General features: G+C 48.1%; 1 protein-coding gene across 2 annotated transcripts in view; it reads right to left on the bottom strand.

Moving 5' to 3' along the window:
* VARS1 (valyl-tRNA synthetase 1) overlaps positions 1–17,624 on the bottom strand; it is a 35,969-nt gene that overhangs the window by 17,311 nt on the left and 1,034 nt on the right. The window contains exons 2-15 of one of the 2 annotated variants that reach the window (XM_079958272.1): positions 15,629–15,988; positions 13,869–14,012; positions 13,052–13,202; positions 11,533–11,690; positions 10,723–10,807; positions 10,423–10,523; positions 9,970–10,097; positions 7,608–7,772; positions 7,402–7,483; positions 6,389–6,508; positions 5,641–5,749; positions 5,130–5,218; positions 2,974–3,064; positions 971–1,095 (exon numbers count right to left, since the gene is read on the bottom strand). In XM_079958272.1, the coding sequence (XP_079814398.1) occupies positions 971–1,095; positions 2,974–3,064; positions 5,130–5,218; positions 5,641–5,749; positions 6,389–6,508; positions 7,402–7,483; positions 7,608–7,772; positions 9,970–10,097; positions 10,423–10,523; positions 10,723–10,807; positions 11,533–11,690; positions 13,052–13,202; positions 13,869–14,012; positions 15,629–15,982 (1,902 nt within the window). In that variant the 5' untranslated portion in view covers positions 15,983–15,988. The remainder of the gene's footprint in view (positions 1–970; positions 1,096–2,973; positions 3,065–5,129; positions 5,219–5,640; positions 5,750–6,388; positions 6,509–7,401; positions 7,484–7,607; positions 7,773–9,969; positions 10,098–10,422; positions 10,524–10,722; positions 10,808–11,532; positions 11,691–13,051; positions 13,203–13,868; positions 14,013–15,628; positions 15,989–17,624) is intronic. The other variant, XM_079958273.1, reaches the window with a different exon arrangement.

Raw genomic sequence — 17,624 nt, 5'->3', positions numbered from 1 at the left:
TCTGGGAGACCCTCAAGCAGGACCTGAGGGCAACAGCTCACTCGGGGGGGGGGTGACAAAATGGCAAAAATGTGTGTGTGTGTGTTTCTTTAAAAAATGGGCTCACAACATCTTTTTTTGAAAAAAATAACTCCCACACCCACTGCACCCCCCTTCCCGGGCCCTAAAGAAATTAGATTATCCTCCGCCAGGGCCTTCTCAGTGATGGCTCCGACCTGGTGGAATGCTCTATCCCATGAGACCCTGCAGGATTTAACTTCCTTCCGCAGGGCCTGTAAGACAGAGCTATTCCGCCTGGCTTTCAGTGTGAACCTGGCCTGATCTTTTGTTCCCCTTCCTTCCTTCTCTCCCCCTCCCCTTTCTATGAAGATTACCCGCCCTGGGATCCCACAGCTAATTCTCCCCTGGTCTCCTCGCCGGCCCAAATAGGACTAATTTAGCCAGCTAGCCCGAGTGATCATCTAATGTTTATTGGATGGATTTCCCCCCTAAATTGATTTTTGAATTCTGAATTTATTGTTATTCACGTTTTATACTGTATTTTATGCTGGTTTTTTTGTAGCATCAATTAAGTGTTTTAAATTTGTTGTTAGCCGCCCTGAGCCCGGTTTCCTGAACTGGGAAGGGCAGGGTATAAATAAAAATTTATTATTATTATCATTATTCCTACGCCACTGGAAGCTAGGTGAGGTGGGGGGCACTGTGTGCCACACCATGGGGCCTGCAGCCTGCCTGAGCCACGTGTCTCTCCTGGGGTGGGCAGAGGCGGTGGGCAGACTGCCTGCAAGCTCCGCACTGCTTTTTCGAGCAGCGTGGGGTTTGCGTCTGCCCCTGGCTGCAGGACACACACGCCACACCAGGCACCCAAGCGGCTAGCTACACCTCTACCCAGACCCACTTGTAGTTCCCAGAAACTGGCACTGAATCTCCAACAGAGATCCACCGTACAACCCGCTCCTCCCATCCATACCTGGAAGGTGGGGGGCACGTTGACGAGGCAGCCGGTCTCGTCGATGATGGTGATGAAGTCGAGGCCGTGGCGCAAGCCCACCTCGTAGTCGTTTGGGTCATGGGCCGGGGTGATTTTCACAGCACCTGAGAGACGCAGGAAGAGGAGGAGGAGAAATTAGAAGAGGACGGCATCCATCCTGCCGTTGGATCTGACTGGTGGCTGTTCAGGTTGCTTCCCCATCTTAAGGCAGCCCTGTTCAGGGAAGTTTTTAATCTGTGATATTTTAGTGTATTTTTGGTTTTTATGGAAGCCGCCCAGAGTGGCTGGGGAAACTCAGCCAGATGGGCGGGGTACAAATAATAAATTATTAAATTATTATTATTATTATTCCCAACTGCCCACCCCATAAGTGCGGCTGAAGGCATGCAGTTGGGCAGGTGCTTTTCCCAGCCTTCAACCAGAAGGCTCTTCGAGTTACACCCAGTGTTGTAGCTGCAGACCCTGAGGTGCTGAAGTTCATCAGGAACAGCTCTACCTACTCCAATAGCTTTGAGGACTTTATTTTTTTAAAAAAAACATGATCAGGCAGTGTATAAATCCTATTACAGTGGTACCTCAGGTTACATACGCTTCAGGTTACAGACTCCGCTAACCCAGAAATAGTGCTTCAGGTTAAGAATTTTGCTTCAGGATGAGAACAGAAATTGTGCTCCGGCGGCGCGGCGGCAGCGGGAGGCCCCATTAGCTAAAGTGGTGCTTCAGGTTAAGAACAGTTGCAGGTTAAGAACGGACCTCCAGAACGAATTAAGTACTTAACCTGAGGTACCACTGTAAATACATAAACAGCATGCCCCTAAACGCCAAGTCACCAGCCAAAGGAGGACAATCTGAAAGTGCAGATAGTGCATGTGCGTGTAAACTAATACACAACCAACAAGTCTTTCAAGAGGGAGTCCCACAGCAGCGCAAAGGTTACAAATGTCTGTGAACCAAGGCTGCTGTGCCTGCGAGTAAGGCTCACTGAGCTCAGGAGAACTTGCCTGAGCTTTCACAGAAGACCTTCACTCAGCTGAAAAACCAAGCTTGCTGTCAGAAACACAAAACTAAACTTGGAGGGGGGAAAGTTTAAATTAAAATTTACATTGGCTCCCAGTACATTTCCGAGCACAATTCAAAGTGTTGGTGCTGATTTTTAAAGCCCTAAATGGCCGTGGCCCAGTATACCTGAAGGAGCGTCTCCACCTAGACATACCAGTTCTTTTGGGAAATAATTTATAACAAGTTGGAAAAAGAATGTTTAAAAACACTTTTCCAAACAACAACAACAACCAGAGTCCTTTTTGTTGGGGATAATTCAGATGGAAATTCCAAGGTGTCAAAAAAAGTTTATTTATGTATGCCACTACTGCGGCCCAACTAAAGAAGAATGACAACTTAAACTGATGGAATATGCACAGCTTGCAGACCTAACATATAGAATAAGAGAACAAGAAGAACATACGTTTAGAGAAGATTGGGAACTGTTTATTGAATATGGGGGGGGGGGATTGTGTACACTTGAAAACGTTGGCAGCATTAAGATGAATTCAACAGTGTAAATTAGTTTTGATGGATGTAATAATGGAATACTGAATGGTTTAGTTTATATAAAATATGCAGTGATTTACATTATGCAAAATGAACCATGGAAAGAGAAGAAGGGAAATCACTGATATTTTAAGGTTGTTTAAATGAATATTCTAAATTGTAGAACAGAAAATTTAATAAATATAAATATATACAGTAGTATATATGCATTCCGGAGCCCTGGTCACTGGCCAAAAAGGACTCTGGACAAAGCACCGCATCTGCGCAATGGCGCGGAGTGGTTTGCACTTCTGCGCATGCACGAGCAGCAAACCCAGAAGTAACCCATTTTGGTACTTCCGGGTTTGCCGCAGACATTTGACGGAACAGGCGCTCAACGAGGCGGACACTAGACGAGGTACCACTGTATATATATATAAAAAAAACAGACATACCAGTTCCAAACTCCATGTCTACAAAGTCATCGCAAACTATAGGCAAGCACTTAGCAGTGAAGGGATGGAGGACTCTCCGGCCGTGCAGGTGCTGGGAGACAAATGGAGAGAGAGAAGAAAAGTTTAGCTAAAGTATTCCCAGATCACCCGAATAAAGAATACTCCAAAAAGGTAATCTGAAGTAGAATCTACTGCCCACATCCAGTCCTTAAGAGAAGATCCATTCCATGTATTTGCAGCCCAACCAACTCAGCTCTCCATTCCTGTAACACTCTTCCTATGGCAAAATATCCTATATTTTCAAGTGCGGGGGAGCCTGTGGCCCTCCAGATGTTCCTGAACTACAACTCCCATCATCCCTGGCCAATAGTGTCATGTTTGACGGGGCTGATGGGAGCTGGAGCAACACTTGGAGGGTCAAAGGTTGTCCACACCAGCTGTGTTTGAACTGCCCTCTCATCCTGTTACAACTTTCGCCGCTAACTAAGGTGCCATATTCCACTGAGTGAAACGGGATTACTTGTCCTTCATTTATTCCAAAAAGAAAAAGTGGAGGGAGCTTTTAAGCAGCTTGGGCAAATACAGGAAATGCTCCCTCATCAGTCTGGGCATACTAACCATATCTGAAAATACAGAGCAGACCCCAGGCACAATTGAGAAAAAACACCTTAACTCTGGTACTTCTTCTTTCTTTGGCAATCACTCGTAGTAGAGTAAGATTGTCTTCCATAAAAACACAGTTTTAACAATGAGTCCATAAGTGACTGTGGAGGCCAATTCTGGATCCACATGTCCTTCCACAGTGGGGACATTGATTTCCGGGTGGGAGTTGATCATGGTGTGGATTTGCCAAGCGTGCCTTCCTCTTAGCACATTTCTCCCTTGCGTCCTGAGTTTGAGTGTCTTCAAAGCCCATGACACCTTTGGTAAAGGCTGTTCTCCAACTGGAGCGCTCGCAGGCCAGTGTTTCCCAGTTGTCAGTGTTTATACTACATTTTTTCAGATTTGCCAGGAGACAGTCTTTAAACCTCTTTTGTTGACCACCAGCATTACGCTTTCCATTTTTGAGTTCGGAATAGAGTAGTTGCTTTGGAAGACGATCATCAGGCATCCACACAACATGACCAGTCCAACAAAGTTGATGTTGAAGAATCATTGCTTTGCAACTGATGATCTTTGCTTCTTCCAGTATACTGATATTAGTTCGCCTGTCTTCCCAAATGATGTGTAAAATTTTTCGGAGACACTCTGGTACTAACCCTATGCTTGCAACAACCCTTTCCAATAAATCTAACCTAGAACAATATAGGTGTTCATTTGTCTTTCACTAGGAAGTGCAGCAGCAGGGATCTTTCAGCCAGAAATCAATCATCCTATTACAGTATTGGGCTGGATAGAAGCAGATGCTAGGAGTTATATGTCAAAGCAACAACAAACAAACCTATGGTCACGTAAAGCATACTCAATAAACACATGAGGCGTAACCGGCTGTGTTCTTAGATAAATAAGATATACTATTCATAGTATCAAATTGTAAATTTCAACAGCTACTACTATGCCATAGGATCCACTGTCCTGTAATAGAATATATGAGCTTTAACTACTGACGAAGCCCAGGACGGCGAAACAAGGCCTATATTCCGGAAATCCTTGTCTTAGACTTTGCGAAAGGATTTTGTGGAACTGTAACAACCTTTCATGTGGATGGTTTGGACTTTATGAACAGACAGGTGGAATGGATACCATTACACGGGTGGACCTTATGCATGAACTGACTATAGTATGATCTGATCCACTGGGTCTTCTGCTTTGTTTGTTGAACTTTATGAGTTACTTCTGTCGAAATTTACAATTTGATACTATGAATAGTATATCGTATTTATCTAAGAGCACAGCCGGTTACGTCTCATGTGTTTATTGGTTATTTATTAAGGAGTTATATGTCAGCCAGGAAAACTTACTGAGATTTGACAATTGGTGGAGTTGGGAGGGAAAAGTTGTTCTGATGGGGTTTCTTCCCCAACAAGAAAGATAAGCCCCCCTGTTTATTTCTCCTCGTCCTTGTACCCTTTGTAAAGTCTTATTCGTTCCTATTGCTCTCCAGACTCTGTTTTGATTTCAGTCGCTCTCTGCTAGTGGCCCTCAGGGTTACTTACTTTGTACCGGGGATCCTTGGGGTGGACAGCCACGGCAGTGTCCCCCAGCATCGTCTCAATACGGGTCGTGGCCACCACCACTTCTTCATCTAGGGAGGAAGTGAGGAAGGAAGAAGAAGAAGAAGAGGAGGAGGAGGAGGAGGAGTATGGATTTGATATCCCGCTTTATCACTACCCGAAGGAGTCTCAAAGCGGCTAACATTCTCCTTTCCCTTCCTCCCCCACAACAAACACTCTGTGAGGTGAGTGGGGCTGAGAGACTTCAGAGAAGTGTGACTGGCCCAAGGTCAGCCAGCAGCTGCATGTGGAGAAGCGGGGAAGCGAACCCGGTTCGCCAGATTACGAGTCTACCGCTCTGAACCACTACACCACACTGGAAGGAAAACAGTGGGTCAGTGCTCCTCTCTGAGAAACGCTGGTCCCACAACGGAGCGAGCCAAGAGTCAGAGAAAAAAGAAAGGGTGTCAGATCCTGATCCCAACCCAACTGCCCACCAGGTCTCCTGACTCACCGGAACCTTCGATCTTGTACGCGAAGAAGACCAGCACCCCGAACTCAACCTTGTTCTCGTAGCCAGGGACAGGTAAGAGTGTCCGGCCCGTAAGTTCCTTCTTGTCCACCTGGCAAGAGGAAGGTGCCCAAGATGTGTCACCCTCTTCTCACTGGGCCTAACACAGGGGCAATAGCTGGCCCTATGCCCATCCTGCGTTCTCTCCCACCCAGAGGGGGCTGGTGGGGAGACGGTAAGGGGGCAAACAGTAGGGGGTGCCGGAGCCAATGACTCTCATTTTGTCCTCCTCTTCCTTCCCTGATGATTTCAACAAAGGCCACCTTCACACTGTACGTTCAAAGTGATGTGATACTGCTTTAAACAGGCACGGCTTCCCCCAAAGAATTCTGGGAGTGGTTCCCCCTCACACAGCTGCAATTCTCAGAATTCCCTGTGAGAAAGGATCGATTGTTAGGCCACTGAAGCCCTCGTGAGGGGAAACGAGGGTCTCCTAATAATCCTCGGCACCCGTAACAGACTGCAGCTCCCAGAATCCTCTGCGGCAAAGTCATGGCTGTCTAAAGTGGTCTTTAAATGTATGGTGTGACTCTGGCCACGCTAAGGCTGAGGAGGAGGGAGCTGACATTCAGGGCCACACATGGCCCGCTTGAAAGTAGGAAGGCAAGCAAGTGGGGTTGCTGACCAACTAGGGCAAACCGAAGTTGGGGCGACAGCATCCCATTTGCCCAGCCTCTCCCGACCCTGTCACCTCTATGTCGGAGATGGCCGAGTTGAGGGCGCACGACCAGTTCACGAGGCGTGTGCTGCGGTAGATGACGCCTTCCTCGTGCAGCCGGATAAAAGCCTCCTGGACGCTGTTGGAGAGTTTCTGTGGTCAAAGCAAGGGAGAAGTTCAGTTCAGCCGCTTCCACCTCTTGCAGGACGCAAACCAAACCACAGTCTGTTCGACTCCAAAATACAACTGCAAAATCCAGTTGGTGGATCTTGGGGTTTAGTTAAAAAACAACATTGGGGGAGGGGGACACAACACTAGGTGGCTCCCCTAAGTCTAAAGTCTGTCACTGCTGTCCTAGAAGACTACTGGCATGACCAGTCATTTCCTGAACAGGTCAGCGATGGTTAATAGAGGCGTCCCACCAGGTTGATCTTATCCGTCAGGCCCAGTATACCTGAAGGAGCGTCTCCACCCCCATCATTCAGACCAGACACTGAGGTCCAGCTCCGAGGGCCTTCTGGCGGTTCCCTCGCTGCGAGAAGTGAGGTTACAGGGAACCAGGCAGAGTGCCTTCTCGGTAGTAGCACCCGCCCTGTGGAACACCCTCCCACCAGATGTCAAGGAAATAAACAACTATCTGACTTTTAGAAGACATCTATTTAGGGAAGTTTTTAATGTTGGGTGTTTTCTTGTGCTTTTAATATTCTGTTGGGAGCCGCCCAGAGTGGCTGGGGAAACCCAGCCAGATGGGTGGGGTTAAAAGGTAAAGGACCCCTGACAGTTAAGTCCAGTCGCGGACGACTCTGGGGTTGCGGCGCTCATCTCGCTTTACTGGCCAAGGGAGCCGAAGTTCGTCTGCAGACAGTTTTTCCTGGTCATGTGGCCAGCATGACTAAGCCGCTTCTGGCAAAACCAGAGCAGCGCACGAAAACGCCGTTTACCTTCCCTATTTATCTACTTGCACTTTGACATGCTTTCAATGGGCAGGGTATGAATAATAAATTTATTATTATTATTATTATTATTATTATTATTATTATTATTACCGGGTCCATTGTAAAGCAAGCTCTGTCCCAGTCCATTGAGGCACCCAGTTTCTTCAGCTGGTGGTAGATCCGATCGCCTTTTCTGCAAGAAAAGAGCCAGAAGGAAAAAGCACCCTGAGCACATTGTGTCTCTAGAAGACGTGACACGGCACAGGGACGAGGTTCAAGGTGCTCAGGAAAAGGGGGCCAGCCTTGAGACAACTCACTCAGTCTTCCATTTCCAGACGGCCTCGACGAACAGCTCTCGCCCGAGGTCGTGCCGCGTCTTCCGTTGCTCCTTCCACAGCTTCTTCTCCACCACCACTTGCGTGGCGATGCCGGCGTGGTCGCAGCCGGGGTTCCACAGAGTGGTCTTCCCCTTCATCCGGTGCCTGGAAGACACAGGGGACGTGAGCAACTGTTCCTCAGGCGACGTCGTTCAGGAACAACCAATGCAGCGTTCTCTAGGTGCTGCCAGACTACAAATCCCATCATCCCTGACAACTAGGGCTGATGGGAGTTGGAGTCCAGCAACACCTGGACACGTTTTGTTGGCTATCTTCCCATGACAGGCATAGCCAAACTCGGCCCTCCAGATGTTTTGGGACTACAACTCCCATCATCCCTAGCTAACAGGACCAGTGGTCAGGGATGATGGGAATTGTAGTCCCAAAACATCTGGAGGGCCAAGTTTTGCCATGCCAAACTTATGACGTCGTCCTTGAAGGCCATGCTCCTGTTTGGGGAACCCTGGGGTCCCCCCCCCGGGGTTCAAAGGGTGGCATGCTTGTGCTTAGAAAGTGTGGTTCTTTCTCCAGAATACCACAGAGGCAAATGGACAGGGAAAGGGGAATTTTGAGTGGGGAAAGGTCTAAGCCACATTCCTGTCAGTTTGCATTTCTTAGTACAGAAAGCATTGATCTGATGTGTAGAGATCTTTCCTATTCTAATTAATTCATGAGGGTTCTGGAAGCTTCTCTGTGTGAAAGAAACAAGCAGAAGGTCCATGATGTTTGGGTTATTTCCTTCAGAGAAGCTGAGTACAGCTGGCTTAAACTGGTTGTTATCTTTTCTGTCAAGCTCATGCTGACTATAATAGTAAGGCCAGAAGGAGCCTGGGTTTCACTTTCTCTCTCTAACTCTTTTCCTTCCAGTGTGGTGTTCTGTACATAGTATGCTCAGTGTTAAGGTTTAGACCTATTATAGGTTACTGTAATAAGTTAAGTCTGCTGCAACTGGATTTCTTATGGACAGTGCCAATCCTGAATGTATTGGATTTGTGACCATTGTGCTCATTTTCCTTCAGTAAAGCTCTGCTGGATGAAATATAATTGCCTCTGGTCTATTTCTGGGGAATCCTGCAACATGTTTAAGTTTTTATTCTGCTAACTATACGTTGAGGCTCTGCTCTGGATCAATATTGAGTAGAATTCGAGGACAATTCCCTCTCCTAGGAATCCTCTGGTATAAAGAGTAGCCTCCTGAGGCTACTTTTCATTTAAAATGCAAGCCTCCATACTGGGAACAGCCCAATTCTTCAACCTGTACAAATTAGGTAAAGGTAAAGGGACCCCTGACCATTAGGTCCAGTCGTGGCCGACTCTGGGTTGCGGCGCTCATCTTGCTTTATTGGCCAAGGGAGCCGGCATACAGCTTCCGGGTCATGTGGCCAGCATGACTAAGCTGCTTCTGGTAAACCAGAGCAGTGAAAGGAAACGCCGTTTACCTTCCCGCTGGAGCGGTACCTATTTATCTACTTGCACTTTGATGTCCTTTCGAACTGCTAGGTTGGCAGGAGCAACAGGAGCTCACTCCATAATGGGGATTAGAACCACCAACCTTCTGATCAGCAAGTCCTAGGCTCTGTGGTTTAACCCACAGTGCCATCCGCGTCCCTCTGTACAAATTATGTTAGTATGTTTAGCCTATTCACCATTTTGCATACCTTTACATAACCTCTGTTTGGGTTAGCCATGGGGAGAGAAAGGCACTACAGAGGCCGCAGAGCTCTGAACATCCTTTCAAGTGTATATTTGAGACTATGAGGGTTAGGAACTTGAACTTATTTTGTTCCAATCGAAAGCGCAGCGATTCTCGGGAATCTGAATTCTGCGCACTGTAGCCCATTCTGCGGACGTATGTGTTAATGACCTATACAAAGCCCCATGCCACTTGGGAGTCGGGGCTAGCTGAATCAGCTCTCAGGCAGGGCAAAACTGGGGCAAGGAGGAGGAGTTTGGATTTGATATCCTGCTTTATCACTACCCGAAGGAGTCTCAAAGCGGCTAACATTCTCCTTTCCCTTCCTCCCCCACAACAAACACTCTGTGAGGTGAGTGGGGCTGAGAGACTTCAAAGAAGTGTGACTGGCCCAAGGTCACCCAGCAGCTGTGTGTGGAGGAGCGGGGAAGCGAACCCGGTTCCCCAGATTACGAGGCTACAGCTCTTAACCACTACACCACGCTGGCAAGGCCAAAGAATGCCAGTTAAGGGGTGGGGCACAGAGGGTCCAGGTTGACAGAGACGTCAAGGAAGGGCCCTAGCGTAAGGCCAGAAGGCTGTAGTCAAGGCAACTGAAGGAAACCTCACCATCGGGTCAGAGAGTCCTGGATGGCATTGGTGAGGGCGTGGCCAAGATGGAGGGATCCGGTGACATTGGGCGGAGGGATACACATCATGAAGAGGCCTTTGGGGTTTGGCTCGGAGACGCTGCGACGCTGGAAAGGAGAGCAATTTTCGTGAGGCAGGCGGCCCTCCGGGAATCAGCCACAGAGCTGGCCCAACCATGAGGCAAGGCGAAACGACCGCCTCAGGCAGCAAGGTCCGCAGGGGCGGCGGATCCCAACGTAGATCGTTATCCACCCCTGTTAACCCATGGTGTAATCTTCACTCGCCCCTTCTTCCTTGGCTGTGGGGTGTGCACGTCGGCCATTTTGTTGTTGGCTTCAGGCGCGAAAAACTCTTGGGCTGGCCATGTTACCTTCCTGGGGGGGGGGGGGGTGAGAGAATCCTGCCCCGCAGTCGCCCCAGGCTCAAACTCACCCCATACTCTGGCTTGAAAAAGCCCTGGCTCTCCCACCACTGGTACCAGGCGGCTTCAACGTACTGGGGGCTGTAGGAGTCAGGCATCGGGCTCTCCACATCTGGAAGGAGAAAAGAGACTTTGAGGCCTCCTAATACCTCCCTGCTGTGTTTGGGTGCTGCTTCTTCGGCTACATTATGACCCCCCCCCCCTTGGGTTAACGGGCTTCACAGTTGGCATGTCGGACGCCTGAGCGCAGTGTGGGGCAGAGAACCCCAGCCCTGCCCATCTCCCTCCCACCCCCACCCCACTTACATTACCTTTTTTCTCTCCTGGGGGAGTTGGGATGTTGTAGGTTATGACCCCTAGATCCTTCTTTTCTTTCTTCTCAACTTTTGGCTTCTTCTGCAAAGAATCAGGATGGGGGCAGGCCCCAAACACAATTATCACCCCCTGCCCCAAGCTCTTCGCTATTTTCCTGAATTCAGGCAAGTTCGGCGTGCAATTTTTTTTAAACCTCACCTTTTCCCGGTTTTATTTATTATTGGAAAAAGGCGAGGTTTAAAATAAATTTTATTTCTTATTATTAGTGATACACACACATATATACACACATACACACCAACTTGAGGTGTGTTTTAAGAACCCACTCTATTCTTCTGACTGAAAATTGTTTGAAATGATGTTTTATATTGATTCAACCTGCCCTGGGACCTTACAGTGACGGGGTAGGTAAGAAAACCTGGTCAATAATAAAATAATTAAACAAACATTGGGTGGCAACTATCCAAAACACTGCATGCACAAGTGTCATGGAACTTCTCTTCCCTTTCCTTTCCCCAAGCATCTCCCAAATCTGCTCAAATCTTGGAGAGACCAGAATCCCTCAATCCCCAACACACTAGTATTCCACATGCAGGGAGCTCTTTTTTTGGAATAGATAGCACTGAAAAATATCTCTCTCACACACAAGGATCCTATTTTCTTCTTTTCTGGAATACTTAAATCTTCCCTCACTCTGTGCATGCACATGAAAGCTCATACCAATAACTAACTTAGTTGGTCTCTAAGGTGCTACCAGAAGGATTTTTTTATTTTTATTTTTATTAATTTTGTTTTGCTTTTCTTACCTCCCCCTGTTGTTGCTGCTGTTGCTGCTGCTGGCTTTTTTCCTTCTTCTGCTGAAACTTCTCCAGTTTTTCTTTCTTTTTGGCTTCTTTCTTTAGCTGGGATGCGCTTTTGGGCGGCTCTGTGAGCTCCTTGGACTCCGAAAACTCTGCCTTAGGTTCTTAAGAGAAAAGGAAATAAACCAACGTGCAGCGGCCTTGTTAATAAAATTTGCTTAATTGTCATCTGCTCTCCAGAATGGGGTGAGGAATCTGCAACGCTCCAGAAGCTGTTGGATCCCAGTTCCCATTAGCTGCAGCCAGCATGGCCAATGGTCAAGGATGATGGGAACTGTAGCCCAGATCAATAGTTGGGAGGGCTGCAGGTTCACCACCCCTGCACTAGACCCACATCTCCCTGCCGCTGCCAAAAAGTCTGTGCCCATATGAACAACACGTTTCCGACCACAATTCAAAGTGTTGGTGCTAACCATTAAACTCCTATACTGTACACCCCCATTGTTCAGCCCAGACACTGAGGTTCTCCTCTGAGGGCCTTCTGGTGGTTCCCTCACTGCAAGAAGCGAGGTTACAGGGAAGCAGGCAGAGGGCCTTCTCAGTGGTGGCGTCTGCCCTGTGGAATGCCCTCCCATCAGATGTCAAGGAAATAAACAACCATCTGACTTTTAGAAGACACCTGAAGGCAGCCCTGTTTGATGTTTTGTATTTCTGTTGGAAGCCGCGTAGAGTGGCTGGAGAAATCCAGTCAAATAAGCAGGGAATAAGAAATATATTATTATTTCATCATCATCACCACCATCAGTGCTTTTTTCTGGGGGTACTAAAGGATACAAAGTACCAGAATCTCCCCATATTAAAAGTGTGGCAATTACTGTAACAACTTTAGGTCCAGTCGTGGCCGACTCTGGGTTTGCGGCGCTCATCTCGCTTTATTGGCCAACGGAGCCGGCGTACAGCTTCCGGGTCATGTGGCCAGCATGTCTAAGCCGCTTCTGGCAAACCAGAGCAGCGCACGGAAACGCCGTTTACCTTCCCACTGGAGCAGTACCTATTTATCTACTTGCACTTTGACGGGCTTTCAAACTGCCAGGTTGGCAGGAGCAGGGACCGAGCAACAGGAGCTCACCCCGTCACTGGGATTCAAATCGCCGACCTTCTGATCGGCAAGTCCTAGGCTCTGTGGTTTAACCCACAGCGCCACCCACGTTCCTTTCATGGTAAGTACCAACACCTTACTTTCCCTTTTTTAAAAAAGCCCTGCTGATTATGATAACTATTACTAAATCAGCAGTGGATCCCTGACTCTGCGGCCCACCTATTCAGATTGAGGGCGACAAGAACAGAAAAGCCTTGCTAGGTCAGACCAAAAGCCTACCCAGTTCAACATTAAATTGTCACAACAACAACAACAACCTGTTCTTCCAAGCAATACAGACTGTAGCTCTGTTCTCCCTTGAGTTTTCTTTGCCCTCAGCAAATTCACGAGGATCTGGGAACGAGGACAATGGTAGCAGCACCTTACCTCTGAGATCTGATTTCAGGGTCCCCACAACAGTCGTTTGCTCACACAGCTTCATTGGACCCAAGATAAACTGGAATTCTGGCTGGTTGACGCAGGTCAGGAACCACCGGGTGACGTTGGTGTATGAAGCGCGGAGAGATTGGTTGAGAACCTAGAGGAATCATTTGGAGATGAGGAGAGGAACACGAGCGCGAGATATACCATTATGAATATGGGTGAGAAGAAGGACAGGAACCCTACAACAGCGTTAAGGCAGAACATCTGCAGATGATAATAATAATAATAATAGTAGTAGTAGTAATAATAATAGTAATAATAGTAATAATAATAATAATAATAATAATAATAATAATTTATTATTTATACCCAGCCACTCTAGGCTGCTCCCAGTGTTAAAAACAATACAGCAATAAATATTAAAAAACTTCCCTAAACAGGGCTACCTTCAGATATCTTTTAAAGTTAAGATAGCTACTTATTTCCTTCCCATCTGAAGAGAGGACGTTCCACAGGGCGGGCGCCACTACCGAGAAGGCCCTCTGCCTGCTTCCCTGTAACTTGGCTTCTCGCAGTGAGGGAACCGCCAGAAGGCCCTTGGCGCTGGATCTCAGTGTCCGGGCTGAACGATGGGGGTGGAGACGCTCCTTCAGGTATACAGGACCGAGGCAATTTAGGGCTTTAAAGGTCAGCACCAACAGAGTGCAGAGCCACTGACTCCCTGCCCCAACAAAAGCAGAGTAGTAGAAACTGCTGCAAAAATAAGCTACCGATGCCCCATTGGAGCAGAGGATGGGAGGGATACTGCAGGGAGACTCACATATTTATACGGCAGCAGCAGAGAAGACGCAACTGTCACATCGGCCAATGTCATGGCTTCGCCCACCAGGTATGTCCGCAGCTTCAAGTGGCCGTCCAACACCGCAAGCAGACTCTGGAGCTCTGCCACAGCACGGTCCGTGACCTGGGCAAGAGAAGAGTGTGTGATCACACCCACAAACCACCGCCTCTCATGGTACAATGCTCAGAAGATACCTGCCGCCTGGACTCCTTGCAGGGCCTTTCTGCATAAGGGGTCCCTGAATTAAAGGTGACCTTCCTGCTCTGTTGAAGTACATTGGCACTACTCCCTGCCACTGTGTGCCTTCCGCCTTCTATGTGGTCTAGCTCATGAAATGCCCTTGCTCATGATTTTTTTTTTTGGGGGGGGGGGAGTTAAAATTAAACAAAAACAATGAATCAAAAAGTGTTTAGGGTCTTGTTAAACACGCTGGAGCCATGACCTTTGGATCCTGCGGAAGTAGGGAAAGAAAACAGCGCACAGCAATGCGGGGCTTAGCTGCATAATGTGCTTGCTTATATACCGTATTTTTCGCCCTATAGGACACACTTTTTCCCCTCCAAAAATGAAGGGGAAATGTGGGTGCGTCCTATGGGGCGAATACAGGCATTCGCTGAAGCCTCGAGAGCGAGAGGCTCTAGCTCTCCAGGCTTCAGGAAGTTCTGCGCAACCCTCCGGAGCCCGGCGCTAATGCTGCCTGCATTCCAAAGCTTCGCACAGCTGTCCGCAAGCCTGGGGAGACTGGCGCGGCTCCCTAGGCTTGCAGATAGCAGGCTGTTCTGGGGGTTGGGGTCGGGGGAAGCTCGGGCTTCCCCCGCGCCAGCCCTGTGCCTGGGGGGGAAATAATTTTTTTTTCTTTATTTCCCCCCCCCCAAAAAAAACTAGGTGCGTCCTATAGGGCGGTGCATCCTATGGGGCGAAAAATACAGTATTTGTTTGACAAAATGTATACAGCACACGACTGTTAAAAGAAAAACCTTAGAGCAGATTGTGAAAAGAACAGAGCAATAAAATTATCAGTCAAAGCAGTTAAACGCAACTATTTTAAACTTTCAAAAAAATAATTAAGATCAACGAAAAGCGGGAAACCAGATTAAAACACAATCCAGCATTATACATGCCTCGTTAAAGGTAAAGGGACCCCTGACCTTTAGGTTCAGTCGTGGCCGACTCTGGGGTTGCGGCACTCATCTTGCTTTATTGTCCGACGGAGCCGCCGTACAGCTTCTGGGTCATGTGGCCAGCATGACTAAGCTGCTCCTGGCGAACCAGAGCAGGGCACGGAAAGGCTGTTTACCCTCCCGCCAGAGTGGTACCTATTTATCTACTTGCACTTTGACGTGCTTTCGAACTGCTAGGTGGGCAGGAGCAGGGACCGAGCAACAGGAGCCCACCCCGTTGCGGGGATTCAAACTTCCGACCTTCTGATCGGCAAGTCCTAGGCTCTGTGGTTTAACCCACAGCGCCACCCTGGTTAGGCTTGTCTAAACAACAATGTTTTGGGCGGGTGCTGAAAAGTGTACAGCACTTGTCTGGGGGGGGGAATAAATCGTTTTGTTCGTTTTGTTCATTTGTCTCAAATAAACGAGAGTTATTTCTCAGAGCTTTTTTTTTTTTAACACTTCCTCCCCCGCCCTGCCCACTTTCTTCCTGGCTCACAGCTCACTCCATTAACCACTACGCTATGGGTTAGACACAGTACCCTACCCCGTCACAGCAGAGTTAAGCCTGCCTCTCACCTGTTTGTTTTGCTTGGAGACCCCCAGCACAGAGAAAGCAGCTGCGGAGGCCGCAGGAGCGATCTCCAAGTCTGCGAAACTGACCCACTGCCGTACCAGGGCGCTGGCTTCTGGGCTCTGCCCTCTCATGGCATCCGGGCAGAGCAGGTAAGAAACAGCCGCTGCGCCAGAGACACGGAGGCCCGCCTGGGTCTCCAGAGCTGGGAGTTTGGGCACAGAGAAGGAAGGATTCCCCAGTTCCTTGTCAGGAGGCAGAGCGACCACCCTGGGCTCGTGTCGGCCATAGCGGGCCGCAACGAGAACCCGCAGATTCTGGAAGTTATCCGGATGAGGGGAAAGGTACAGAGTTGTCATGGCGACCTGGAAAGGAAGGGCAATGAAAGCATTAAGAGGGAGGACGTTAAGAGCCCTCTTGGAAATACAGCAGGCCTGTCGTGAAGAAGAGGGAGAAGACGTTCCCTGCTCCTGCAGAGGGCAAGACTAGATCGAAGGAACTTGCGCTACAGGAAGGTAGGGCAGAGATGGGCAGAGGGCAGTTTGGGGTCTCCTGCTAGATCTCTGGGTGATCTGAGTTAAACTGGTGAAGGTTTCCAACTCCTAACTGTTTAACAACAATTTAAGGTCAAGATACAGTGGTACCTCGGGTTAAGAACTTAATTCATTCCAGAGGTCCGTTCTTAACCTGAAACTGTTCTTAACCTGAGGTACCACTTTAGCTAATGGGGCCTCCCGCTGCCACAGCTATGCGATTTCTGTTCTCATCCTGAAGCAAAGTTCTTAACCCGAGGTACTATTTCTGGGTTAGCGGAGTCTGTAACCTGAAGCGTCTGTAACCTGAAGCGTCTAACCTGAAGTGTCTGTAACCCGAGGTACCACTGCACTGTTGAGATGTGGGGAGGGAAGTTGAGGGAGGGGATAACTGGGAGTGGGGGGAGAGAGAGAGAATGAACTATGAGTTCAGCTCAGTGCTGTCACGTCAAACCAAATGCCTGAAATCAAAAATATTTTGCTTGAGGCTTCAGTTGGAAGATCTCAATGTTCTAGCAGAAAACAAGGCCAGTACAGTGGTACCTCAGGTTACAGACACTTCAGGTTACAGACTCCGCTAACTCAGAAATAGTACCTCAGGTTAAGAACTTTGTTTCAGGATGAGAATAGAAACCGCGCAGCAGCAGCGGGAGGCCCCATTAGCTAAAGTGGTACTTCAGGTTAAGAACAGTTTCAGGTAAAAAGGGACCTCCAGAACGAATTAAATTTTTAACCAGAGATACCACTGTACTACAAACCTGATTTCTACCCACCTGAGGTGACGCAATATGCAAAAAAGGATTCATCAGTCTACTTACTTAGGGCAAATATACAAATGCCACAGATGGCTAGAACAAAAGACAGCTCTTTCCTCAGGATTTCCAACCTCCAATATGTTTGCCCACAGTTAAGTATAAAAGGTCATACAACTTTATGGGTCTTTTAAAAAAAAAAAATTCCACCACCTTATGGAGGAGAGGAGTTTAAATCAGCAAGAGACCTGGTCCCCAATTCGCCTTCAAACTCTTTCTATGTCATGGGAAGCCTGCCTTTCAGCAATTTCATCTCTGTTGTAAACTGTCATTATTACTATTGCTATTCCCCAGTCCCCAACCTGAGAACTCAGGAGTCCTGGCTCCCAGATCTGCCTCTCTCAGCTCTCCCTCAGGCAATGGGGTTGGGGAACAGGTTCAAACGACAGTTGGGTGAAAAAGCCATGTGCAATTTGAAGCATAGGCATGTATCCAGTTTTATTTTAAACTATTTCGACGTCACAGGCTCCGAGGGCTTGGAACCATGACATGTCAAAAATCCAAATAAATTAACTCGCGTAAGTACAAAGGGGCCTTATTCTGCTGGTGTGAGGCAAAGGATGTTAAATCTGCATCCCGCCAGCTCAATACAGTGGTACCTGAGGTTAAGTTCCGGAGGTCCATTCTTAACCTGAAACTGTTCTTAACCTGAAGCA

The sequence above is a fragment of the Podarcis cretensis genome (genome assembly GCF_951804945.1).
Source record: "Podarcis cretensis genome assembly, chromosome: 2".
Taxonomy (NCBI): domain Eukaryota; kingdom Metazoa; phylum Chordata; class Lepidosauria; order Squamata; family Lacertidae; genus Podarcis; species Podarcis cretensis.
This window is presented reverse-complemented; position numbering and strand designations above follow the sequence as displayed.